The sequence below is a fragment of the Osmerus eperlanus genome, chromosome 27 (assembly GCF_963692335.1).
Source record: "Osmerus eperlanus chromosome 27, fOsmEpe2.1, whole genome shotgun sequence".
Lineage (NCBI taxonomy): Eukaryota > Metazoa > Chordata > Actinopteri > Osmeriformes > Osmeridae > Osmerus > Osmerus eperlanus.
In genome coordinates, this window is record NC_085044.1 from 3,506,672 (window position 1) to 3,532,540 (window position 25,869).

Below are 25,869 nucleotides of genomic sequence, written 5' to 3' on the forward strand. Positions count from 1 at the left end.
TGTCTGTCTCTCTCTCTCTCTCTGTGTCTCTCTCTCTCGCCTGTCTCGTTCCCTCTCTCCCCAGCAGAGGAGCAGGATCCTGGTCAGCGACAGCAGAGCGACCATGACTGCAAGCGTCCGACCCTGCAGCGCTACCAGGCCGGGGCGGGCCACGCCCACCGCCCTCCCAACAGCGAGGAGACGGACGCCGACCTCGCCGCGCCGCTGACCCCCGACCCAGAAGAGCCCGTGAGGTCCCCTCGGGAGGAGCGCCAGGCGCCCCCCGAGCCAGCCCCGGAGAGACGCGTCTGCATGGACGGAGGGATGGGGAAGGACGGAGAAGAGGGCGACGGAGGCAGGGGGACGGGCCCGGATTACGGGGAGGCCCGCGCGTCCGAAACGAACGGCCCCGGAGACGACGCCACTGGCGGGAAGGGCTCCGCGGGCTGGCCGCCGTCCGCCAAGGAGGGCGGGAGGGGAAAGGAGAAGAGTCGGAACGACAGGCACCACCCTGAACCCGTCGGCGCCGCCTCCACCTCGCCCAAACCTGCCCGGAGGACCCGCAAGCCGGACCGGGAGATCTATCAGCCAGGGAGCCGGAGAAGCACCCAGGGGAAGGAGCACGGAGCGGGCAAGGAGCAGGACAAACCTCCCCCTTCTAGGGAGGGCGCCAGGAGGGAGCCAGCCACCCCGAGGGAGGCAGAGATGGAGATGGAGGGGAAGAAAGACCCGGCCCCCCCAAGGAGAGAGGGAGGAGAGAGAGAGGGGAAGAAAGACCCGGCCTCAAGGAGAGAGGGAGGAGAGAGAGAGGGGAAGAAAGACCCGGCCCCCCCAAGGAGAGAGGGAGGAGAGAGAGAGGGGAAGAAAGACCCGGCCCCAAGGAGAGAGGGCGGAGAGAGAGAGGGGCGGAGAGACTCCGCGAAGGACGGAGGGAACGGAAGAGAGGGGAAAGCGAGGGAGGAGAAGAAGAAAAGTGGGAGAGGAAGCGATTCAAATAGGCGGCCGGGGGGGAGAGAGGCGGGGAAGGCCCCGGATGTTTCTGCAGACACGGCTGTGGGCGACATCACAAGCAGGGTGGAAACGCTCAATGTGAGAGGAGAGGAGGGGGAGAAGGAAGAGAGCGAGGAAGGAGGAGACCGTGGGAGAAAGGCCAGTGGCGAGGGTATGAGAAGTAGAGCTGGGGGAGGAGGAGTGGGAAGAGGAGAGAAAGAGGGAGCGGATAGGCCGGAGGAAAAGAAACGAGAGAGGGGGAACCGGAGGAAAAGAGGAGAGAAGGAGGGGAATCTGGACTCCAGGAGAGGCCGGGCGGAAGGAGGAGGAGGAGGGGGGGGCGGGGGAGGGAAGCCTGAGCGGGGCGCGACGGAGAACGAGAGGGACGCGAAGGGCTCCGAGGAGGCGGGCCGAAAGAGGGAGGGCAGGGGCTACTCCAGGGAGGCCCCCCCAGCGAAGGGTCTGGAGAAGCCCAGGGACAGAGGGGGCCAGAGGGGGAACCAGGCCCGGGACGAAGAGCCCCGGATGGGCCGAAACCGGACCGGGGAGAGGGCGGTGGAGGGAAGCGAGCAGGGCAAAGCCGACTCCAGCGAGGCCACGTCCGCCTCCTCCAAACGCTACTCCAAGTCGGACATCCGCCGCCCCCGCAACCGCAAGTACAGCACCAGCTCGGCCAGCAGCGGCACCAGCCTGGACGGGCCGGCGGGACAGGGTGGCGGAGAGGGCCGCGCCCGCCGGGAACGCCTGGGCCTGGGCCGCAGGGACCGGGGCGAAGCAGGGCCGGACGGCCGGGGGAGAGGAGGAGGGGGAGGGGGAGGAGGAGGAGGAGGGGGAGGAGGGGGGGGTCAGCTGCAGAGCAGGAGGAGGCCCCCCGCGGAGATGTCGTCCACCGACTCGATGGACGAGAGCGAGACGGGCGACCGGGCGGATGATCACAGGAGGAAGAGGAGAGACGGAGAGGAGGACTGGAGCCCAGAAAGGAGGAGGGAGAATGAGAACAGAGGGAGAGGACAGAGAGGAGGAGGAGGAGGAGGGAGAGGAGGAGGAATACTCCGAATGCCTTTGGAAAAACAGGCAGGCACATCCCAGGTCACCTCGGTCCACGGCGAGGACCCGCTGCGTCGCAGGCAGGGCTCGGCCCCCCGGGGCCGAGGGAGGGGCATCCTCATCCTGCCGGCGCACACCAACCTCTCCCATTCGCCAGAGCCCGGGCCCAGGCTTCTTCTGTTTGGAGGAACCCGGGGTGGGGCGGGCCTAGGCCGCGGCAGGGGGGGGAGAGGGGGCGGGACCAGACGACTCTGGGACCCCAACAACCCCGACCAGAAACCTGCTCTCGCCCGCAGCCAGCACCCGCAGCACCCGGGCCTCCAGCAGCCCATGTACCTGCAGACCGCCGGCGGATACGGGCCCCTCCACTTCCTGGATACGGACGACGAGGCGGCGGGAAGCCCTCCCGTCCGCCAGGGGGAGCACTTCCAGTCTCAGCAGGCCGCGGCCCTGGCCTACTACAAGTTCCAGAACTCGGACAACCCTTACTGCTACCCCGTCACCGCCGGCAACGCGCCCTCCAACCCTCGCTACCCATACCCCTACCCCATGTCCCCCTACCAGACCCCGCCCACCAACGGCATGTACCCATCCCCGGGGATGGGGCAGTTCTACGCGGGGTACCGCGGCCCCGGGTACCCCCAGGCAGGCCCCGGGGGGGGCTTGACCCCGGAGGAGGCCGAGCAGCAGGCCAGGGGGGAGCTGGGGAAGCTGCTGAGGGCCGCCGACTCCCAGGAGCTGCAGCTCAGCAACCTGCTCTCCAGAGACAGGCTGAGCCCCGACGGACTGGACCGCATGGCTCAACTCAGGTGAGGCAGGGGGGGATGGATGGAGGGAGGGAGGGAGGGAAGGGGGGGGGGGGGGAGGGAGGGAAGGAAGGAAGGAGTGGGGGGAGGGAGGGGGGGGAGGGAGGGACTTCTGATAGGAAGGGAGAGATGGATGGAGGGATAGATGCTTCTGATAGAAAGGGAGTGAGGGGATAGAAAGGAGGGCCGGAAGGATGTAGCGAAGGAGAAAGAGGCATGGTAAACTCAGGCCTGTGCTGTTTCCTGCATTTGTCATCCTTCCACCTACAATAGCATGTAGCGGTTTGAGGCTGTTAGCGCCGCATTGTTGGAGTCTGGAGAACGACAAGACATCTCTATTGGAATGTGGCCTTTGTAAATAGAGGATATAGAAATGTGTTGGCACAGAACTGATGGTCTTTCCCGTGTGTGTGTGTGTCCGTTCCAGAGCCGACCTGCTGACGCTGTACGAGCGCGTCATCCTGACGGACATCGAGTTCTCTGACTCGCAGAACCTGGACCAGGCGCTGTGGAAGAACGTGTTCTACCAGGTCATCGAACACTTCCGCCAGCTGCTCAAAGAGCCCGCCGCCGACGCCGGCCCACACATCCGCACCATGCTGCTCACCCTGCTGGATGAGGTACACACACACCGCACACACACACACACACACACACACACACACACACTGCAGTCACACGAGGAAGAACCCTGAGGTTAACGACACATGTATCAGCTTTGTAAGTCCTGCTGTGTCAGGTGGGACCGGGGGCGTTGTGTTTGGCTGAGGGTGGAGTTGACACGTGTTCCTCCTGGCGTGTAGGGGGCGCTGTTCTTCGACACGCTGCTGCAGAAGCTGCAGGCGGCGTTCCAGTTCAAGCTGGAGGACTACATGGACGGCATGGCCATCCGAGCCCGCCCGCTCCGCAAAACGGTAGGAATGCCTGCTTCCAGGGCTAACTGTTTTCCCTCCCTGTCCCAGGGCCGTCCCGGAGTGCAAAATGAACCGTCCCAAATTGAACTTGACCCGTCCCAACATGTCAATTCTTGTGTTTTTGACATTCTGACATCTAGGTCTAGGTTATTTGCAACGCTATTTAAGTAATCCATACAGTCGTGGGGCTCAAATCAATGTCTGAATTTGTTAATACACAATTGTCTTGCTTGTTTTATGGTGGGGCCAACACAATTATTGGTGTGGCTGTAGTAAAAAAGTTTCAAAATGTTTTGGGGAAAAAGGTTTCAAAAGGTTTTACAAATGTTTACAAAAAAAATTTGCTTAAAAAAAAGTTGCTTTATAAATGGCCAGACTGTAATATACAGGGGGGGGGCTACACTTTCCTCAGGCCTCCAGGGAAATCTGTTCCCCCTGTGTTCTCAGTGTAAAAGACTGGTGTATAGATGAAACGTATAACACATTATGATCACTGTAAAATAATGAATGAAAGATGAGTATCCGAAAATGATTATGTATTCGTGCCTGCAACAAAACACGGTTGTGTGTTTAAAAGCTACACACACACAATCATAAAATTCTTCGTCTGAACAAGACAGAGCCCACGAAGAATGAGGCCTTTTCAGTTCAAATTGGGAAACCTTAGTACTGTAACTTAAAGGACCCCATTCATTTCGAGCCCTGCCTGGTTCTGGTTTAGCTTGTGACATTGGGGAAAGTGTGTGTGTGTGCTGGAGTGGAGGGTCATCTGACTGTGTGTGTTTCCCAGGTGAAGTATGCTCTGATCAGCGCCCAGCGCTGTATGATCTGCCAGGGAGACATCGCACGATACCGAGAGCAAGCCAGCGACTCTGCCAACTACGGCAAGGCCCGGAGGTACCACATACATACCGACCTACCTCTAATGCCTATCTACACCTAACATACCTACCTCTAATACCTATCTACACCTAACATACCTATCTACACCTAACCCTATATCTACCTACCTGCCTGCCCCTGGACTATGCCTATTCCCATCCCTGTTTCAATGGCCACCATCAAAAGTTGTTTTGCTGCTGTTGATGTCGGGCTTCCCCTGCTAAGACGGTTTTCTCTCCATCAGCTGGTACCTGAAGGCCCAGCAGATCGCCCCGAAGAACGGACGCCCCTACAACCAGCTGGCCCTGCTCGCTGTCTACACGGTGAGGGGGGGGGGGGGGGACGGACATCGGGGAGGGATGGTAAGAGGTTGAGGGATGGGTGAAGAGAAAGGAGAGGGATGGATGGATGGAGAAATGGGAGGAAGGGAGAAGGGGAGTATTGGTGTGTGTGTGTGTCCAACTTGTATATGACTTGCTCGTGTGTGTGTGTGTGTGTGTGTGTTTCAGAAGAGAAAGCTGGATGCGGTGTATTACTACATGCGGAGTCTGGCTGTCTCCAACCCCATCCTCACTGCCAAGGAGAGTCTAATGAGCCTGTTTGAGGAGGCCAAACGCAAGGTCAGACACACACACACACACCGACACACACACACACACACAAGCACTCCTTATTGAGGAGTCAGGTCAGACACACCCCCTCCTCATACCCCGAGTCTTCATTAAGCATGTCAGGTGTATTTACGATTCGAGCTCCGGCCGACGTAAATCCATGAGCAAATGGGCCTAGCTAAGGCCTCCCCCTCCGCCCCCTCATCCACGCAGACCTGACGCACGCCCACACACCTGTTTCACAAGGCCAGACATAAGGCCTGACACACACACACACACACACACCATTATCGTCTAATCACATTATTCATGAGCTCGTGTCGCTGTGTCTTTCCCAGTCTTGCTCCCCTGACATTTTGACGCTCATGTACAAGTCAATCTCTCCCCGCCTCTCTCTTCTCCTCTCTCTTCTCCCCCCTTTCCTCCCCCCCTCCTCCCCCCGCATCCAGGCCGACCAGCTGGAGCGTCGCCGACGCCAGGAGTCGGAAGGGGGCTCCAGGGGCCCGGCGGTGCGGGGGGCCGGCGGGCGCGGGGAAGAGGGGGCCCGGGTGGAGACCTGGGTCCGTCCCAGCGGGCCGGTGGGGGCACGGCACGGCGGGGGCAGCGAGTCCAGCAGGGACTCTGAGCAGGACGGGGAGCTGGGCTGCCTCAGCGCCAGCGACGTGAGTACCACACACACGCACACCTACACACACACACACACACACATGCCCCTTTTACATAGTGTCAGCTCAGACGTGTGTGTGTAGGTGTGTCGCTCTCTTTGAGACTTCAGCGCACCCTGTTGACACAGCATCACGCCCGCGCTGTTCCACAGGTGCGGGTAAAGAGCGTGGGCGTGCACATGCTTTTATCACACAGGAGCGCGGAGAACGCACGCACACGCACACTCGCGACCTTGGACACGTCCCAGCCTCCCACACGCTCCGCTCACCTCCCTCTCTCTCTCTCTCTCGCTCTCTCTCCGTTCCGCCTCTCTCTCTTTCTGTCCCTTCTCTCTCTCTCTTTCCCTTCCCTCCTCCAATCAGCAGCTGGTGTAGGTAGGATAAGGCCTCCACTGGTTAAACATGAGCGACAATTGAGCAAACAGGACTGACTCGTAAGAAAAGGTGTTTCGAGGGACTTTGCGGTCCACAGGGTCGTTTCTGGACGAGTGCGTGTCCAGAAGGCCTTTTCTAAGATGCCAAAGGCAGACATTCTCCTGCACTCGTCTTTCCGGGCCGTTCTGTCTCTTCCGGTTTCTGAGGGCGGTTTAGGCCTCCGCTCCATTTCACGAGTGTGGACCTTGTGAGAGGTCCTTCCGCACGCTCCCTCTCTCGTAGACGAAGTGAAACGGCCCTGTGACTCAGCCTCCACAGCGGACGGGGGCATTGTGGGCCGCCCCTCGCCCGTCATCGCCGTCTCTATGGCGACGCGCCCGCTGTAAACACACACGCACACACAATGTCCTCTTAGGCGCGCCATGCGTCGCTCCTTTGTGCGTTTGCGTCAGAGAGGTTCCAATCAGGTCGCTTCTCGGTAGATGTCCTCGGGGCTGAATCGATGGATTCCAAGAAACACATCACATCACTTTTGTCTTTCACCTCTAGGTAGTGTTGGGGTGAGGAGGGTTCGAGAGAGAGAGAGACCGTTTTTAACCCTCTACTTTCCTTCCCCCTCTCTCGGTCTCTCTCTTCTCACTCTTTCGCGTCTCTCTCCTCTCGCGCTTGTTTTTGACGATGCTCATAATGTCCTCCCTCCCCTCTGTCTCCTCTACGTCCCCCTCTTCACCCCCCCCACCCTCTCTCTCCTCTCCCTCTCTCCCTCCAGCTCAACAAGCGCTTCATCCTGAGCCTCCTGTACACGCACGGGAAGCTCTTCACCAAAGTAGGGTGAGCGTTCCCAGCACACCGTCTCACCGGGCGCCCGCTCCCCTCAGGGGCCGCCGTGACCCGACACTGGGTGTGGGGGCTGTGTGTGTGTGTGTGTGTGTTCACGTGTGTGTGTGTGTGTTCCAGCATGGAGTCCTTCCCCGAGGTGGCCGGCCGCGTGCTCCAGGAGTTCCGGGCTCTTCTCCAGCACAGCCCCTCCCCGCTGGGCAGCACGCGCACCCTGCAGATCATCACCATCAACATGTTCACCATCCACAACGCCCAGAGCCGAGGTGACACGCACGCACACACACACACAACAGGATGCCTTGGTGTGGTCGTTGCAGGGCAGGTCCTAAGAGCAGCTGTGTGTGTGTGTTTCTCAGACGAGGATGGGGAGGTGAGGTCGGTGTTGCAGGAGCAGACCGTAGCTCTGGGTCTGGCCATGTTTGGACTGCTGGTCCAGCGCTGCACGGAGCTGCTGAGAGAGACTCCTGCAGGTACACACACACACACTCTCACACATACATACACACTGGCTCTCAAGCACACACACACACACACACACACATGCGCATACTTACCCTCTCTGTCCCTGCCACCTGTCTCCCAGAGCCCGTCATGGCGGAGGAGGGGGGGGAAGGGGAGGAGCTGGAGGGCATGGTGAGGGTGTCGGCCTTTCCGGCGGACCTGAGAGACCTGCTGCCCAGCATCAAGGTGTGGTCTGATTGGATGCTGGGACACCCTGACCTGTGGAACCCGCCGCCCTGCAGTATTGAGTGAGTGCGCTCTCTCTGGCCTCTCTCTCTCTGTGTCACTCTGTCTATTTTCTCTCTCCCTCTGTGTCTCTCTCCCTCTCTCACACACACACACGTACTCAGACTCTTTCAGAAACACACACACAGTGACCCCCCCCCCCCCCCCCCCCCCAGCGGCAGCCCGGACGTGTGGCGGTGCCTGGCTCACCTGTGCAACGCGCTGGCGCGGGTGGGCCACGGGGAGGCGCCGCTGTACAAGGCGGACGGGGACGGCAGCGAGGGCGACGAGGACCTGCGCCTGCTGCTGCTGGAGGAGGACCGCCTGCTGGCCGGGTTCGTGCCCCTGCTGGCCGCGCCCCAGGAGCCCTGCTACATCGACCGCCACGCCGACACGGTGAGAGGGGGCGAGAGACCATGTCTGTTTGAGAGAGAGAGAGAGAGAGAGGGAGGGAGAGAGTTTTTCCCTCAGTTGTGTCCTGTCTGCTTGCTGGAAGGCTGAAAGTGTCTGTAGGTATGATGGAGGTTGTATGTTAGGGGGGCAGGGCCTGGGGTTACGGTGGTGTGTGGTGAATCCGTGTTATTTCCATGGCAACACCAAGGCCGAAGCGCCGAGTTGTGGTGCGAACAGACCTTTCTTCTGAAGAAACGCATCTCTTCCTCCTTTATTTGTTTTCTTACTCTTTTTTTGGTTGTTTGTTCCTCTCTTCCCTCCCCCCCACGCTCCCTCTCTGTGTCTCTCTCTCTCTGTCTCTCTCTCTCTGTCTCTCTCTGTGTCTGCAGGTGATAGCGGCTGACTGTAAGAGAGTGACGGTGCTGAAGTACTTCCTGGAGGCGCTGTGCGGACAGGAAGAGCCCCTCCTGGCCTTCAAGGGAGGCAAATACGTCTCCACGGCAACCTCGCCCCCGCCCCCCCGTGCGGCCCACGCCAGGAGCCGCCAGGACTCTCAGACGGAGAGGGAGGTGGGTAGTCCCGCCCCCTACCCCCCTCCTCTCTCTCTCCTTCTTGCTCCTCCTCCTCTCCTACCTTCACCTTCCTGCTCTCCTCCCTCTCCTCCTCCCCCCCCCATCACCCTCCTCCTTCCACCGCGAGGTTTAAACCCGGCGCCGTCTCCGTCCGCAGAGCGACGACGTTATCGTGGAGGAGGAGGAGTCGTCGGAGGAGGAGGAAGAGGAAGAGGAGGAGGGTGAGCGGGACGGCGAGGACGGCGGGGCGAGCGAGGACGACATCCGCGAGCTGAGGGCTCGGCGCCACGCGCTCACCAGCAAGCTGGCCCAGCAGCAGAGACGCCGGGACAAGATCCAGGTACGCGCACGCACGCGCGCGCGCCTGTTCGGAGGCATCTAGTTGGACCTGCGTGGTCTTGACGTGGTCGTGTGTCTGGTCACTCCCCCAGGAGGCGCTGCGGCCGCGCGGCCAGCTGGAGATGGAGGTGTGTCCCGTCTTCCTGGTCCCTGACACCAACGCCTTCGTCGACCACCTGGCGGGCCTGAAGGCCCTGCTGCTGTCCAGCACGTACATACTGGTGGTGCCTCTCATAGGTGAGAGAGACTGTGTGTCCAGCGTTTGAGAGAGGCGTGTGAGATTGTGTGCGTGTGTTGAGAATCGCCATCCTGGTCGTACAATTCCTAGCTGAGTCACCTTAATGTGTGTGTGTGTGTGTGTGTGTGTCTCCAAGTGATCACAGAGTTGGACGGCCTGGCTAAGGGCCAGGAGAGTGGGGGGCCAGGGCCCGCGGGGGGCAGGGGAGGGGGCGGCGGCGGTCACCGCGGCAACCCCGGGGGGCCGAGCGCGGCCCACGCCCGGGCCGTGCAGGACAAGGCCAGGCTGGCGGTGGCCTTCCTGGAGCGAGGCTTCGAGGCCAGGGAGCCCCGCCTCCGAGCCCTGACCAGCCGGGGCAGCCAGCTGGACTCCATCGCCTTCCGCAGCGAGGACACCTCGGGGCAGCAGGTGTGTAGGTGTGTGTGTGTGTGTGTGTAGGTGTGTGTGTTGATCCGGTGCTGATTGGTCGCCCTCTCGCGTCACAGGGGAACAATGACGACGTGATCCTGTCCTGCTGTCTCCACTACTGCAAAGACAAGGCCAAGGACTTCATGCCAGCACAGAGGAGTATGTGGCACACACACAGACACGGTGCATGTTAGTGATATTGATAACCCTGTTTGTTCTAACGTCTCTCTCTCTCTCTCTCTCTCTCGCCCTCCTTCCCTCTCTCTCTCGCCCTCTCTCTCTCTCTCCCTTCCCCTCTCTCTCTCCCCCCCTCCTTCCCTCTCTCTCCCTCCTTCCCTCTCTCCCTTCCGCTCTCTCTCTCCCTCCTTCCCTCCCTACTCTCTCTCTCTCGCCCTCCCTCTCTGTCCCTCTCCTCCCTCTCTCAGATGGGCCGGTGCGTTTGAGAAGGGAGGTGGTCCTCCTCACAGACGACCGCAACCTGCGCGTCAAAGCTCTGACCCGCAACGTCCCCGTCAGGGACATCCCGGCTTTCCTCAGCTGGGCCAAGGTGGGCTGACCCGGGGCCAGTCTCCAGCCCCCCCCAGGGAACCCAAACCGCTGAAAAACCGCTGGCCCACTCAACCACGAAGTGGAGGAACACACTAACGCAGAAGGGGGAGGAAGAGGAGGAGGAGAGAGAGAGGGGGACGGGGGAGAGGGATATAAAATGCCTTTTTTGGGGGAAGAAGAAAAAAACACCCGAACAAAATGACACTAAAAAGGCGTTTTGGTGTGTTTGAAACGCGAAAAGGATTCCGAGTCGTTTTCTGAGATGAGCTTTCTCTCCCCCCCCCCCTCCCCTCTCCGTAGCGAGGTGTGTGTGTGTGTGAGAGTGTGTGTAGGCCAGCGAGCATCTTATTGAGACGGGGAGACGAGAGAGTTAGAAATTCAGGGCCCGGCAGAGAGGAGAGAGTTGTTGAGTGTTGTAATACTGGGTCGTCCGGTACAGCGTGCAAGCCTGCAGTGTCAGTTTGTAAGGACAGCCGTGTTTCTGTCACAACAAGACACAGCTATGGAGGGAGGGAGCGAGGGAGCTGAAGGCTTTAAGGAAGAGAGGTTAAGAGGAGATTTAAAGAGGCCATTCCCTCTAGAGAGGTAACATATGTCTGAGAGTCTAGCTAACCGCTAGGGCTCTTAACAATGAAGAGAGAGAGGGGGGTAATGTGCCAGTCAGGGCAGGAAGATGTTGTTTGGGGTAGGGACACTGAAAGCCACCCCTGCTCTTTATGTAGAACCCCTTCCATGGTCAGGTTCCAATTCTGTACTGACCAGGAAGTGTTAGGGTCATTTCCTGCTGACCCAGGAAGTGGTTTCAACGCCAGGTGCAACTGCCCACTTGGAGTTGTTGCCCCAGCTTGACGTTGACCTACGGGGTCATTACCAAGTTGGTGTATGTGGAAAAATTCAAAGACAACAAAAAAAATAGTTTGCAGTTTTTCTTTATCATTTGTACATTGGTAATGCTTGTTTGAGTGTTGCTGTAGTGGTGGGCTCTTATCTGTGTAAGTTCACTGTTGTCTGTGGAGCTGCTCATTCCAGCCAAGCCATCAACAAGTCTGATTCACCTCCTCGTCTCAGATAACCTGCCAGAAGACATGTTTGTGGGGGTTTCCTGATGACTTGTCAGGCTAGTTCCTGGTAACATTCTTGAATCGACATCGACGCGCCTGAAACCACATAGGCTACCGCTAAACACAGAAGCTCACTGATCCAGAGACGACACAGGTTATTATGGTGTTCCCTTTTGTTATCCCTCCAATTACTTTCGTTTCATTTGAATATCATCACATTATTTTAGCCGTATCATTTCATTTGTGCATTTAAACCCTGATTTCTCCGTTTATCACTTTGTTGCTTGGTATCCTTGACGTCATACGTACAGCCGAATCCTTCCGTGCAGTGTGCGTGCCGGTCAAATATTTACAAAGGAAGGATTCATTTCTCTATTATACCATGTCAACATGCACACATACCATCACTATGTTTTCTGTCACAGCTTGACAATGTTGTGTGGCATCCATTGGCCTCCGACTCCTGTATTTATGCACCAGTAAAAGTGACAACGTGTTTTCTTCGCCCCACCTCCTGCACAGCATGATTTCGCCAAGTGCTTCTGATGAGGTTCCAAAACTTGGGTTAGGGAACTCGTTTCTGTCAACAGTTCTGTAAATGACTCGCATGTAAACTGTACCTGCTTACGTAACGTCCCAGCTTTCAGTCAAGTTGCAGTGCATTGGAGCTATTTCTGAATGAGAACATCTGCATCGTTGTGGTGTGTTTATCCTTCACGGATCACCAGTTCTGCAAGGTCGTCACCTGACCTGATGTTTGCCGTGCCATTTCAGTGCCGCTGTGTGTTTTTATATGGCGACAACACCCAGGCTAGGCAAATCAACATGCATGTGTTATCACGCTGTTGTGAACTGTTCTCTGTCGGTTTCTTCAATAAATCCTTTTAATTTCATTCACAGCTAGATATGGTTTCATTGTTTTGAGCGTTCCAATTGGCGCACGCTTTTTAAATGGAACAATTTTAAGCTGTGCCATGTTGCCTGTGTAGTTTGTCTGATCTTTATTGTCTTTATTATGGACATGTACTATTATTCATATTTGGGGACGGGTATAGCTCAGTGATGGAGCATACAGCAGCATATAGCTCACCAGTTCCAACCTCTCTCTGTACTTGGCATTGGGTAATGTCATCTGCTAAATAACATTAGTCATTACCATTTATCTGCCAAACCCTGCACAGAATGCCCATTCTATTATCCTCAGTCTTGATGATAATGCAAATTCATCGTGGATTCCTTTGCATCGCGCTCCCTCTTGTGGCAGGAAGCTAAAGAGAAGCCGCACTCTGCCGTGGTGGGGGGTGGGGGGGTCAACTGCAACCTGTGTCCCCAGGGAGAGGAGTCCAGCCCTGGGCAGCAGAAGGGGAAATGCCTGGAGATAAAACCAGGGACAAGGATAGGGCAAGGCCAGGGCAACTTCCACTGTTAATCCGTACTACACCGCAGGATCCAATATGCAGCGTGCCGCATTTTGAAAATGTAAACAGAGAGAGGGAGGGAGAGAAAGAGAGGAACCTGGTTGTGCAGTCTGCTTCTCCAGGATGCTTCCCTCGCGCCTAGATACAGACCACACAAGCAAGTCCTAATTCCCATCGTCAGGACAACCAGGCTGCCATCAGCCAATCAAAACACTGGAAGGACCGGATCTGCAAGATGATTGGTTTCCCAGCCTGCAGTCTGTTATGGAATGCCCATATTTAACCTCTACAGTGCTGCGAGCCAATCCCTGGTGTGTGTTTCCTTTGCCTCGCACAGTTTATGATCTCAGATGATGAACCTCATTTCATTCAGATTTCTGTGTGACATGAATCAAGATTCAGTGCTTGAGATGTACGGGACATTACAATCCAAAATGATGCAGAGCCTGTTCTCCACATCAGTCAGCTGTTGGGAAACACTGGTGTGTCACTGTCAGGTGGTGAATCAGTCACTCAATAGCTGTTTGTCAAGAACCTTAGAACAAAGAATGTCAAAACCGGGCTTTCTGCACAGTCAGGGCCTTTTCACTGTACAGCAGGTTATGTCAATAACTCTAAACAAACACCATTGCATACCATGGAAGCCTAATGTAACATTAGAGTAGTGTGTGTGTGGGTGTGTGTGTGTGCGTAAGAGAGGAATTTGAACACATGCACCTTCTGAACGTCATGGAGCTTCCAGTTCTAAAGCAGTAAGACTTTCTGACTCAAACACCCATTTAGAGGAATCACATGGCAACATTGTAGACAGGCATCCACAGGACAGATGGGCCTAATGATTTTATGATTTCATACCAACCCATTTGCGAGCAGTAATGGATATCAAGCCAATTTAAAAAGGTTCATTCAGTGGGAACTCATTTCATGGTTTCATGAAGGTGGACCCATATTAGCTCTACGCACTGTAGGCACCAGACCTGGGTCCATTACATCGACTAATTACATGGGTATTGCAGTGTAGATGAAGTGTGTTACATTTGACTCACAGTTGGCACACAAATTAATCTGATCCTAGTTTGTGACAGTGCAATTCTACTTGGTAAGATAAATCAAGATCACCCAAAGTTTTGACAGCAAATGCATGTTGAAGCAGAACAATTCACTGAACAGGGCCCATGATGCAATGAGATAGAAAGACTGGAGAGCTACTTGTAATGTTGGACAGTATCATTTGTTGTTGTTTGTCAGATTCTTTGCAACTAAATGACAGGGGTTTTAATTGGTTTTGCAGTGCCTTAGACTAGTTTTTCCTCTTGATGTAACACTGACCTGCAGAGTGCAGGCGTCCTAAGCTTTGCTGTGGGTGGCATCTACCCTAAAGGTAATCTTAGCTAGAAACAGTGAACTTTGATCACACTGCATTAATGACCAGTAGGCATAAAACTCTTGTATTTTTCAAGTCTTCCAGATGAAAAAGTTGAGCTCTCTCTCTTTTTGACTTAAGCGTGCTTTTCTCACCTAGTTGCCTCAGACCTTTCAAGGTCAACAGCACACCTTTGATAGGAGGCATTGTATCCATCCCCATGAGCAAACCTATGGGCCTAGTCGTAAAATCTTCACATGATATGTGACTACCGTATTATGTATTTGTTGGTGAAAGAGGTTGTTTGTGGTAAAGCCCAAATTTAGATTATTAATCAGTTAATGAGCTCAGCAGGCCTGGACATGCACGCGCGCCCATGTCGTTACAGTGAGAGGATCATTCGGAAATGTAAACTGCTGTAAAAATAAATTGCAGTCCAACTATCAATCTTATCGTTTTTTTTGTCCCCGGTCACCGTTCCAGGCAGCAGTTTGGCCGTGCCGCCCCCACGCCTACCGATCACCGCTTTGGTGGTGAATCAAGATTGCGGAGGTTGGATGATGGCACAGGAGGAGGAGGGAACCTTAGCGCACAGGTGTAAACAGAGACAACAACATATTGCAAATGTATAGGGGACCACGGGCGGCAAACGAGTGTTCAGACTTACAGTAAATGTGTCTACCACTGAAAAGTTCTGTCTGAGATTTAGCCCCGTGATTCACACACAGTGGTGGGGAGATGAAGTATCCCCGTCGCCATCTTTAGAACTGCCTGGCTGGCTGGGAGGAGAGGGAACTTGCTTGTAAGCTAGCTAGTCTAACTACTGGGAAGCTAGCTAGCTTGCGAGCACACTAGTTAGTTTTTTTGAACTGCAGCAGGTCAATTCTTCGATTGTGCGTACCCAGACCCTTTGTTTTTTTGGGCGACAGCATTGTGTAAGCAACAGAGCCGGGGAATAAATCCAACTTGGACGTTTATGCAGATAACGTTAGCTTGCAAGCTAGCTCGATTAAATCTCAGCTTACACTCAAATGTTCCCCGCCGGTGTTGGATGCGCCCTGCCCTGACAGCACTGACAGACACTGACAGAGTGACTCTCCTTCGTTGGTCTTCTCGCTGCCACTGTTGGCCTAGATCTCCCTACTCGTCTTTTTGACAGGTAAGTGTCCGCTGTTATCCACGCCATTGATCATTTGAATTGATAGTCCCAACCGAACCACACTTTGCACAATCACAACATGCAAACTTCTCTCTAGAGAACAGCACTCCGCTTTCTATCTAGCTAGTTGACGTTAGCTAACGAAGCTAGCAAGCAAGCTGTGCAGAGAAATTGACGCCCTCATTGTGCTGACGTTGTCGTTATGCCAGCTAACATTAAGTGCCAGCTTGTCCGTAGCTCGCTAGGTAGTCGAATTAACTAAAACTAGTTGTTGGGTGATAGTTAGTTTAATACTATCAGGTGGCAATGTATTGTCACAACATCGAGTGAGCTGCTAACTAGCTTGTCAACGTTAGCTAGCTAGTCTAGCTGTCACTGTCAGTGACTTGGCTGAGCTGTCAAGTGGACTTCGGGCGTTATTTATGTGGCGAGTTGCCTAGTTATTTAGTAATCTGGCTATAAATGTGTAGTACTGAACTTGTACCTAGTTATCACTTTTTTCCAACAAATTAGCTTGCCGATTCGCTCAAATCTAATCAAGTCTATTAAGATACTGTTAGGCTAGCTGGTTTGCTACATGGCGGGGACTCTGCAGCAGGGACAGTGTGACTGCTCGAGTGCAGCTAAATGTTAACGTATTTTTGGTTTGAACTATACGCAATCCGTCATCAGAATGCTGATACATTTATCTAGATGTAGCACTTTAACATGGTTTGGTTAGCTTGTTTACCAGTACATGTTTATGCCGCTTGTGGCATAAACTAATTCCCGGTGGCACTCCCCTTGCCTATCTCTGGTTGTTGTTATCCACTGACTAGCACAAGCATAGATAAGAGCCACCATTGGAATTAAGTGTGCAAAGATAGCCAGAAGGCGGACTAACATATTGATTAAAAGCCCTGATCCAATGTGTTAAAGCCTGCCTTGAATTTGTACTTTAGCTTTCATTAAATAAAAACTGCACTGGTTGTGTGTGTGACGTGAGTCGCATTCCTTGTTGACATTGCGTAACAGTCAGTCAGTAAGCTTCTCGAGCAAGCCAGGCTTGTTCGCTACTTTCTCACATGTTCCGTCGAAACAGAACATGTTCTATCTGTCGATCGATTTGTTGCTCTTGTTATAACACTGTTAGTAAGCATGCTTTGTCTTATAAGCGACATAACCCTTCAACAACACATCCGCATTCTGTTGTTTCCAATGTATGTCGTCAGACAAGGCATGGTAACAGACTGTAAAAGGACGACCAATAATATATTTAATTGTTGATGCAATGTAATTTTTTTGCACAGGACAAGAGGTGTCAAGTCAGCTGATTAGATCTTTGGCTGTCTAACAAGACAGGTTTATTCAAGACATCTTAAAATGTTCCAAACAGCCAAATGTTACTCTGGTAGTTGCAAAACTAATACTAACTGTAGGCTTCACTTTGAGGACTGGGAGGTCCTTGTCCTATCACCTTGAAACCGTCTCCTCCCATCAGAAGTATGACTCAGTCTGGTCCCACGCAAAGTTAAATAAATAAAAAAACATTATGCAATATAACTGCAAGATCTTCAAATAAGCAGACGGCATTGCCGACACGAAGCTCTGTGACTGAGCAAAGTGAAATGGAAGCACAAATCTTTCCTGCTCCTCTGTCCTTCAGTCCACTGACCCAACCACAACACCAACATGTGCACAGCAAGACAGCGCTGCATACGTTTACATTTTAGTCATTTAGCAGACGCTCTTATCCAGAGCGACTTACAGTAAGTACAGGGACATTCCCCCCGAAGCAAGTAGGGTGAAGTGCCTTGCCCAAGGACACAATGTCATTTGGCACGGCTGGGAATCAAACTGGCAACCTTCAGATTACTAGCCCGACTCCCTCACCGCTCAGCCACCTGACTCCCCGTGTGGCTGAGATGCCTCGCATCCACTCGCACACCCTGCCAGGCTGAAGGTACTCACCGCTTCAGAGACAGCAGCAATGGTCTCCTAAGGGCAGAGAATGACTCTATTGTCCCAGAGTGTGTGTGTGTGATGTGTCAAGCAAGGCTCAAGGCCTAGCCTCCGCTTAATGTGTTTAAAGCGTCTCCCAGAAAAAAAGGATCAAGGATCAGGGCTAAGGCCTCCCTGCTTGGGTCTAAAGGCCTCATGGACGACCGCCATAAGAACCACAAGCACCACTACAGCCTAACTGATCTACCGACTGATTATTTCAGTTGCTTAAGTGCGTTCTTGCTCAATAAGCAGTTATAGGATGGTATTTATTTAGCAGGTTCTTTCATGTATAAAAAAATGTGCGAGGGGGGATTTGAACCTTCAGACTCTTGATCTGCTGTCGAATGCTCTACCATTGTGCTGTGCTACATATTGTTGTTTATTTGGGGGAAATTGTATAATCAGTTGTGTTATAGCCCATTACACATAGGCCTATATGTTATAGGACTGTGTCTACCTGAAGCAGCATAGCAGCAGTTGAGGCAAGACTATGACAGGAGAGACTAGGCCTAGGTTAGTTACTGAGAGCCAGGGCATTTGCATCCGGGTCCCAGTCTTAAACCTTTGCCCAGAGAAGGGACACCCAGCCCTGGTCTAAAGCCGGCAGATTCAGCCTCCTCACCACCATGCTGGAGGCCTATTTTTAGCAGCAGGCCTGAAGATTACCAGGTTTTCTTTTGTGGGGGGGGGGGGGTTAATTTGGGCTTTGAACGGACTAAATGGTGTAAATTGCTGGCTTAACTCCTCTCTATCTCTTCTCACAGTGATACTCGGTGTGGTAGTCAGTTTGCGTTTCCCCTGTCATTACCTAGAGCCCCTCCCAATCTCTGTCCCTCTCCGTCCTATTCCTTCCCTCGCTCTCTCTCATCCCTCTCCGTCTTGCCTCTGGAACACCCTGGCATGGTCCAAGGCTGTGAGCGCGGAGAGAGTCCGACTCTGGCTCTGTTCCAGCGGAGAGAGGAGTTAATGGAAGCTTTGTGTGATACACTGTAGGGGGTGGAGCAAATCCTCTTAGTCCCCCCTTTCACCCCCTATCTCTCTCTCCCTCCCCACTCTTCCCTTCACTCTCTCTCCCCCCTCTCTCCGCCCCACGGGTCACGTACAGATTCGGCTGCCGTGTTGACATTCTGGCCCACAGGATTTCCCCTCCTGTCTCTTGGCGTGGCCGAGCGTGAGTTGCGGGTTTGGTGGTGGCGGGCTGGTTCTGTCTGGTTGAGAAATCACTGACACCCCCCCCCCCCCGTGTGTCAGTCCCAGACACAGACAGCGGTGGACAAGCGCCGTCAGACACGCTGGCGCCGTAACCGCAGCACGAGGCGTTCCTCCCGTGTCTGTCGCGCACAGCCACTTCCTGGAGCGAGTAGACTCGAGAGGCGGAGGCTTGCCGTGCGGCGACGGGTGACGAAGACGTCTGCCTGCCTGCCTGCGTCTTCATCCGCTTGTCACTTGGAAGGTGCCGTTGGGATGGCGTTGCAGACGTGGGGGGGGAGCCGGAGGTGTGAGGCGAGCGGGGGGTCCGTCTTCCCCCCGCGGGGTTGACCAAGAAGAACGGGCCTCTATTGTTTGTGTACATTCTTCTGTGTGCGTGCAGACTAGGATACCTGGCATATCTGGGAGGTTTCAGTGAGTGTCTGTGTTTGTGAAGCGAGCCGGCAGGCAGACTGACATGGCAGTTATCTCAGTATATATTTATCCTATTTAAGCAGAGGTTCCGGAATATTCCCGTAAAGAAGACCTATCATCAAGCCGGCTTGGTTTCTTCACACCGAACCGAACAATGGCGATGCAGACGTCGCCCTTGTGTGTGATTTATAGATAGCATGCTGTTTTTCAAGGGAAATCAGAGGCACAACATTCCCGCCTTGAGCAAGCTGTGTAAAAGGGGCTTCAGACTGGCCTGCAGGCCCCTCCCAGATCTGTCTCATGACTCATTGTCATTGGTGTGTGTGTGTGTGTCTTGGTCTGTGTGGAGTCAGCTGATTCAGTGTGCTGTCAGAGCCAATAGAAGCTCAAATAGAAGCTCACACTGGCCTCTTTGATCATCCTTGGCCCCCCCCCCCCCCCCCCCCCCCTACATACACACACACACTTTCTTTGTGCCTCATGTCACTAGATGTGTCACCTACCTGTGTGTGCTGGAGGCAGGTCACCTCCCAGTTGACACTAAATGCACCCCCCCCCCCCCAGTGAACTGTCACTGAAACAAAAGGCACAATGTCAATGGCGTCGCCCGTAAGTCCCAGGTCACCATGATGGGACTTGAATAAACGCTGCCCCTGTCATTGGCACGTCATCGTCCTGTCCCGTGGGGTCATGTTCATGGATCAGTGGTCTGTCGCAGAGCCCCCCCCCCCCCGGATGAGACGCAATGGATCGAGTCCCAACCAACCTAAAATCTGCAGTGTACATGTCGAAGGGTGGATTACAGTCGCCATCCCACCCCCTAAAACACGTCCACTGGAGGAGGGACCCCCCAACACTGTCATAGCTCGCTGGGAGACCATGGACGGGGAAATCAATCAGGGTGATGAATCCGCTGGTGTTCCCATACTTTCGCGGCCACTGACTTGAGAGAGCAGGCTAAGTGCTGAGGAGGTGGAACACAGAGCTGCTTCGCTGAGGAGTCGACAGCGACTCTGCTGTTGGGCCTTTACGCCTGTTCATACAGGAAGTGCCCACCAGGGCTAACAGTACTTCTCTAGAACTCGAAGCGGGATATCAAATGGGGGGGGGGGGGGGGGGGAATAGATGTTTGTTTGCTTCTTTTTTTTTGAGATACTGATTGAAGCCTGTTACTACCCATCATTCAGTCTTTTGACCCTGTTGCCTTCTGGCAGAGCGATACCGAAGCATTCTGTCCTCGCACACGCAGACTGGACAACAGTTCTATCCTAGGGCCATCAGGCTTCTGAATGGACAATTGATATGGACACTGATACACTCCTCACTAGTCACTTTACACACCTGTCCACTTTCAGCTAATGGTTGCACTATCAGCAATATTGCACTACTTCACTTGTCTTGGGTTAGTATAGGTTTATAAGGTTAGTATAGGTTATTAATGTGTATTCAGAGGTTTAGTATACTGTATTGAATATTGTATATTATTGTATATTAGGAGGTTTGCTATATTTTTGCTTATCATAGATGTAATCTATGTTCTGTGTACTTGTTCTGTTATGCTAGGTTGCTTTGCGTTGTCTTGTCCTAAGAATTTCAGTGCCCAGTCTGACCTTGTGTTGTTCTGTGTATCTGACAATAAAATACTTGAACTTGAAGCCATGGATCAAAATGCATTTTGCAAGTTAATTTAGTTATTTCTCTCTCTCATCTCTCTCTCATCTCTCTCTCTCTCTCTCTCTCTCTCTCTTGTGATCTTTTGTGACAAAAAACGTCTTGATGCTTGTCTTTTTCCTAACATCCACTCTCTCATCTCCCTCTCTCCTCTCTCTCATCTCTCTCTCTCTCTCTCTCTCTCTCTCTCTTCTCTCTCTCTCTCTCTCTCCTCTCTCTCTCTCTCTCTCTCTCTCTCTCTCTCTCTCTCTACTCTCTCTCTCTCTCTCTCTCTCTCTGTCTCTCCTCCCCCCCTCTCCAGGTGCCAGTCTTCCGGCCCCCTCTGCACCCCCCCCCTGCCAGATGAGGCTTCTGCTACATCGGCGTCCGCCCCACGCCCAGATAGTCCCGCCCCCCTTCCAGCGGCCCCCGGTTGTGGAACGGACTACATTTCCCATCATGCCCACCTCGGTGCGGGCGGGCAGCCTGAAGGACCCGGAGGTGGCCGACCTCTTCTTCAAAGACGACCCAGAGAAGCTGTCTCCGACCTCCGGAGATCGCCATGGCAGCTTCGGAGCCGTGTACTTTGTACGGGCACACACACACACAATGAGAGAGAGACAGAGAGAGAGAGAGAGAGAGACAGAGAGAGAGAGACAGAGAGAGACAGAGAGAGAGGTTGTTTGTTCTCGTGCTGAGGCGTGATGTCTCTTGTCGTTCAGGCGCGGGATGTCCGGACCAACGAGGTGGTGGCCATCAAGAAGATGTCCTACAGCGGCAAGCAGTCAAATGAGGTGACCACACACACACACACACACACCCTCGCGGGCGTCTCATAGCCAAGGTCACTCCCGGCTCTCACTCTCACTCTGGCCCTGCTCTGGCCTTCCACTGTGACCGCAATTTCAGATTAGCCTTAATCAGATACACATAATCAGTGCGCAAAGACAGAACGCCGCTGCCACACACACACAAACACACACACACAACCCTCACGCACACACGCTAAGTAGATACTTACTTACAGTTGGTGTTTCTAATGTGTCATATGAGTATTTTTAGGACTACGAACACTTCACAGAAATAAAGGCAGTAAGTGAAGTTGTGTTCTCCCCTCCCTCCTCTCCCTCCCTCCCTCGCCTCTGTCTCTCTCAGAAATGGCAGGACATTATAAAGGAGGTGAAGTTTCTCCAGAAGATTCAACATCCCAACAGCATAGAGTACAAAGGCTGCTACCTCCGCGAACACACAGCATGGGTAAGACGCACTGCCACACACACACACTACACATACACACACACACTAACACAGCATCCAGTTGCTTGGATATACATATCCGCTACCAGTACAGTATGCAGTTCCCTTACCTTCCCCTGTATGCTTACTCTCATATGCCCTCTTTCTCCACCTCTCTCTCTCTCTCCCCCCCCCTCTCTCTCTCTCTCTCTAGTTGGTGATGGAGTACTGTCTGGGCTCAGCCTCAGATCTTCTAGAAGGTAAGGGATCTCTGGAGGCCATTCTGAAGGCCACCGAAGAAGTCATGGGTCTTCTAGCAGGAACACACACACACGGAAACACATCCTCACAGGAACCTCTATCTCTCTCTCTATCTCTCTCTATCTCTCTACATCTCTCTACACTTTCTTTTTGGCAGTTCATAAAAAGCCCCTACAGGAAGTGGAGATTGCTGCCATTACCCATGGTGCTTTGCAGGGCTTGGCCTATCTTCACTCCCACAACATGATCCACAGGTGAGGTTGGACTAGGGGTCACAGGTCCAAACGTGTCAAATTTCACAAAGAAAATATTTCATTGAGAACCAGGCATCTACCAAAACTAGCATCATATGTCATGGATGATCTCCCTCATATACCTCCTCTGTGTCTGTCCCTCTCAGAGATATCAAAGCTGGGAACATCCTGCTTACTGAGCCGGGCCTGGTCAAGCTGGCCGACTTTGGCTCCGCCTCCATCGCCTCACCCGCCAATTCTTTCGTGGGGACGCCATATTGGTGAGGAGGCGGCTGTCAGTTCCTGGGGGGAGGGGGGGGGGGGCTCAGTCTTCTATACCTGGCTTCTGTATGTTTACTCTCACATGCCCTGCCTCACACTCCCCCCCCCCCCCCTCTCTCTCTCTCTGTCTCTCTCTCTCTCTCTCTCTCTCTCTCTCTCTCTCTCTCTCTCTCTCTCTCTCTCTCTGTCTCTCTCTCTCTCGCTCGCTGCAGGATGGCCCCAGAGGTGATCCTAGCCATGGACGAGGGCCAGTATGATGGGAAGGTGGACGTCTGGTCCCTGGGCATCACCTGCATAGAGTTAGGTAAGCGTGTGTGACTGGAAACGGGATTCTGTGCGCGCGTGTGTGTGTGTGTGTGTGTCAGCTCTGAGGTACCTCTAGTGTTTTATGTGTGTGTGTGTGTATAGGGGTGTGTGTGTGTGTGTGTATAGGGGTGTGTGCGTGTTGTGGTCCCAGCTCTCCTAACCCTGTCTCTGTTCTCTGGTGTCTGCAGCTGAGAGGAAGCCCCCGCTGTTCAACATGAATGCGATGAGTGCCTTATACCACATAGCACAGAACGAGAGCCCTACGCTGCAGTTCAGCGAATGGTCAGTAGCCCTCACTCTCGCTCGCTCACTCACTCGTACACACTCGTACACACTCACTGTCTCGCAGACACTCACACAGATGTGATCTTTTTGTGACAAAAACGTCTTGATGCTTGTCTTTTCCTAACATCCACTCTCTCTCTCTCTCTCTCTCTCTCTCTCTCTCTCTATGCAGGTCGGATTACTTTAGAAACTTTGTTGATTCTTGCCTTCAGAAAATCCCCCAGGATAGACCACACTCTGATGATCTTCTAGTGTAAGAACACACACACACACACACACATATAAAGGTAGACAGTATCTTGGGTATAATGGGTTTGTGTGTTAAGATAGAAGATAAGCGATTGCGAAACCCTGTGGTGTTAAATCCTCATCTGATGTTTGCTCTTAGTTCTGTCCTCATAAGTCTCTATTTAGACTCACTAATCCTGCACTTCCTAAAACACACACACACACACAGGCACACTCAGGCACAAATATATACAGAAAACCCTCCAAAATGCCCATGGCACCACTTGGAAAAAGAGGTTTAAATCTAAAGTGTTAAAGTGTTCTGCCTGCATAAGTAAAGGTCAAATGAAGGTCACACACCACATCCTATACACTACATACACACACATACACACGCTCTGCTTGGTTTTGGTGGGCAGTCATTAAGTGTAGTGGTGACGCAATTCACGCACAATAATGTGAAGATGACAGTATTTTGGGGTCGTTCATGCGATTTTAGGGGGCAACTGTTGATGTTATTTGTGGTTGTGCCCTGTGGCATTTACAGGGTATTAGTGACCGAATGTCCCTGGCCTATGATAGCATTAGCATGTCTATGGTGTCTGACTTGAGTTCAGTTAGCATTAGCATGTCTGTGGTGTCTGACTGAGTTCTGTTAGCATTAGCATGTCCAGGGTGTCTGACTGAGTTCTGTTAGCATTAGCATGTCCAGGGTGTCTGACTGAGTTCTGTTAGCATTAGCATGTCCAGGGTGTCTGACTGAGTTCTGTTAGCATTAGCATGTCCAGGGTGTCTGACTGAGTTCTGTTAGCATTAGCATGTCCAGGGTGTCTGACTGTGTGTCCCTGGCCTGTGTTAGCATGCGTTCATGCAGCGCGAGCGGCCCGACTCGGTCCTGATGGACTTGATCCTGCGGACCAAGGACGCCGTGAGGGAGCTGGACAACCTGCAGTACCGCAAGATGAAGAAGATCCTCTTCCAGGAGGCTCACAACGGGCCCACGGCCGAGACCCAGGACGGAGAGGAGGTGTGTGTGTGTGTGTGTGTGTGTGGGTGGCTGTGACCCAGGACGGAGAGGAGGTGTGTGTGTGTGTGTGTGTGGGTGGCTGTGACCCAGGACGGAGAGGAGGTGTGTGTGACCCAGGATAGAGAGGAGTGTGTGTGTGTGTGACCCAGGACAGAGAGGAGGTGTGTGTGTGTGTGTGACCCAGGACAGAGAGGAGGTGTGTGTGTGTGTGTGTGACCCAGGACAGAGAGGAGGTGTGGGGTGTGTGTGTGTGTGTGTGTGTGTACAAATTCAAATGTCCCCAAAAATGTGTTGACATTCCAATTTCCTCATGCTCAGTAAAGAACAAAGGTATCCTTAACGTGCAAGGTATGCGGATGTTAATATTTGTGTACCTGTGTGTCTTTACCTGTGTGGTGTGTGCATGCCTGTGAGTGTTTGTGCATACCTGCGCGTGTGTGTATCTGCGTGTGTATGTGTACCATCGCGTGTGTGCGTGTATCTGCGTGTGTGTGTGTGTGTACCATCGCGCGCGTGTGTGTGTGTGTGTGTGTGTAGGAGCCGGAGCAGGCGCGGGCCACACGGGCACCGTCAGCAGCGTGGGCAGTAACCAGTCCATCCCCAGCATGTCGATCAGCGCCAGCTCCCAGAGCAGCTCGGTCAACAGCCTGAACGAGGCGGCCGCCTCCTCGCACGACGACCGCAGCGAGCTGCACCTCATGGAGGGCGACCACACCGTCATGTCCAACAGCTCCGTCATCCACCTCAAACCGGTGGGTCACACACACACACACACACACACGCAGAGTTATGCAGACACACACACGCGCAGCAAGGCGCTCACACGTATGTGAGGCGACGCGTAGTCCTCGCTGCCCCGTGGTGGTGATGGTGAGGGTGATGACGGTGAGGTTTTTCCCTCCCAACCAGGAGGAGGAGGAGGAGGGTTACCGCGGCGAGCGGGAGGAGGGAGGGGGGGGGCGGCCCTCCTCCCCGCAGGCCGCGCCCGCCCCCGCCCCCAGGAAGCACTACCGCAACCGGGAACACTTCGCCACCATCCGCACGGCCTCGCTGGTGAGAGACCCCCCCCCACACACACACACACACACAGATGTGCTATCTTTTTTGGGCGACAAAAAAACCCCGTCTTGATGCTCTCCTTTTCCTAACATCCGCTGTTTCTTCTCCTCTCTCACAACACACTCGCGTGTGTGCGCGTGTGCTCGGCGTCGGGGCCTCCAGGTGACCCGGGAGATGCAGGAGCACGAGCAGGACTCGGAGCTGCGGGAGCAGATGTCCGGGTACAAGCGCATGCGGCGGCAGCACCAGAAGCAGCTGATGGCCCTGGAGAACAAGCTGAAGGGGGAGATGGACGAGCACCGCCTCCGGCTGGACAAGGAGCTGGAGGGCCAGAGGAGCAGCTTCTCCCAGGAGATGGACA

General features: G+C 53.9%; 2 protein-coding genes across 2 annotated transcripts in view; both read left to right on the top strand.

The window, feature by feature from the left end:
- Positions 1-68: 68 nt before the first annotated feature.
- Positions 69-12,288, top strand: smg6 (SMG6 nonsense mediated mRNA decay factor). Its single transcript, XM_062453272.1, has 18 exons — positions 69-2,825; positions 3,250-3,442; positions 3,626-3,736; positions 4,527-4,633; positions 4,863-4,941; positions 5,128-5,238; positions 5,679-5,891; positions 7,039-7,100; positions 7,227-7,372; positions 7,466-7,579; positions 7,693-7,858; positions 8,012-8,231; positions 8,618-8,797; positions 8,958-9,140; positions 9,232-9,376; positions 9,514-9,785; positions 9,863-9,944; positions 10,211-12,288. The coding sequence occupies exons 1-18, from the start codon at positions 292-294 to the stop codon at positions 10,339-10,341; spliced, it is 5,049 nt and encodes a 1,682-aa protein (XP_062309256.1). The 5' UTR covers positions 69-291; the 3' UTR covers positions 10,342-12,288.
- Positions 12,289-14,696: 2,408 nt separating this feature from the next.
- Positions 14,697-25,869, top strand: part of LOC134013529 (serine/threonine-protein kinase TAO1-like) — a 13,054-nt gene continuing 1,881 nt past the window's right edge. Inside the window, 15 exon segments of the mRNA XM_062453036.1 lie at positions 14,697-15,335; positions 20,914-21,179; positions 21,314-21,385; positions 21,747-21,848; positions 22,042-22,087; positions 22,246-22,342; positions 22,489-22,602; positions 22,816-22,907; positions 23,098-23,191; positions 23,367-23,445; positions 24,097-24,099; positions 24,282-24,453; positions 24,990-25,201; positions 25,359-25,502; positions 25,671-25,868. Coding sequence (XP_062309020.1) covers positions 20,955-21,179; positions 21,314-21,385; positions 21,747-21,848; positions 22,042-22,087; positions 22,246-22,342; positions 22,489-22,602; positions 22,816-22,907; positions 23,098-23,191; positions 23,367-23,445; positions 24,097-24,099; positions 24,282-24,453; positions 24,990-25,201; positions 25,359-25,502; positions 25,671-25,868 — 1,650 coding nt within the window. The 5' untranslated portion in view covers positions 14,697-15,335; positions 20,914-20,954.

Excerpts from the sequence above, each read along its gene's own strand:
- smg6 (XM_062453272.1), top strand. The coding sequence starts at position 292 with ATGGACGGAGGGATGGGGAAGGACGGAGAAGAGGGCGACGGAGGCAGG. Across the intron at positions 4,634-4,862 it reads AACTACGGCAAGGCCCGGAG|CTGGTACCTGAAGGCCCAGC; the intron begins GTACCACATACA and ends TCTCTCCATCAG. Across the intron at positions 7,101-7,226 it reads AAGCTCTTCACCAAAGTAGG|CATGGAGTCCTTCCCCGAGG; the intron begins GTGAGCGTTCCC and ends TGTGTGTTCCAG.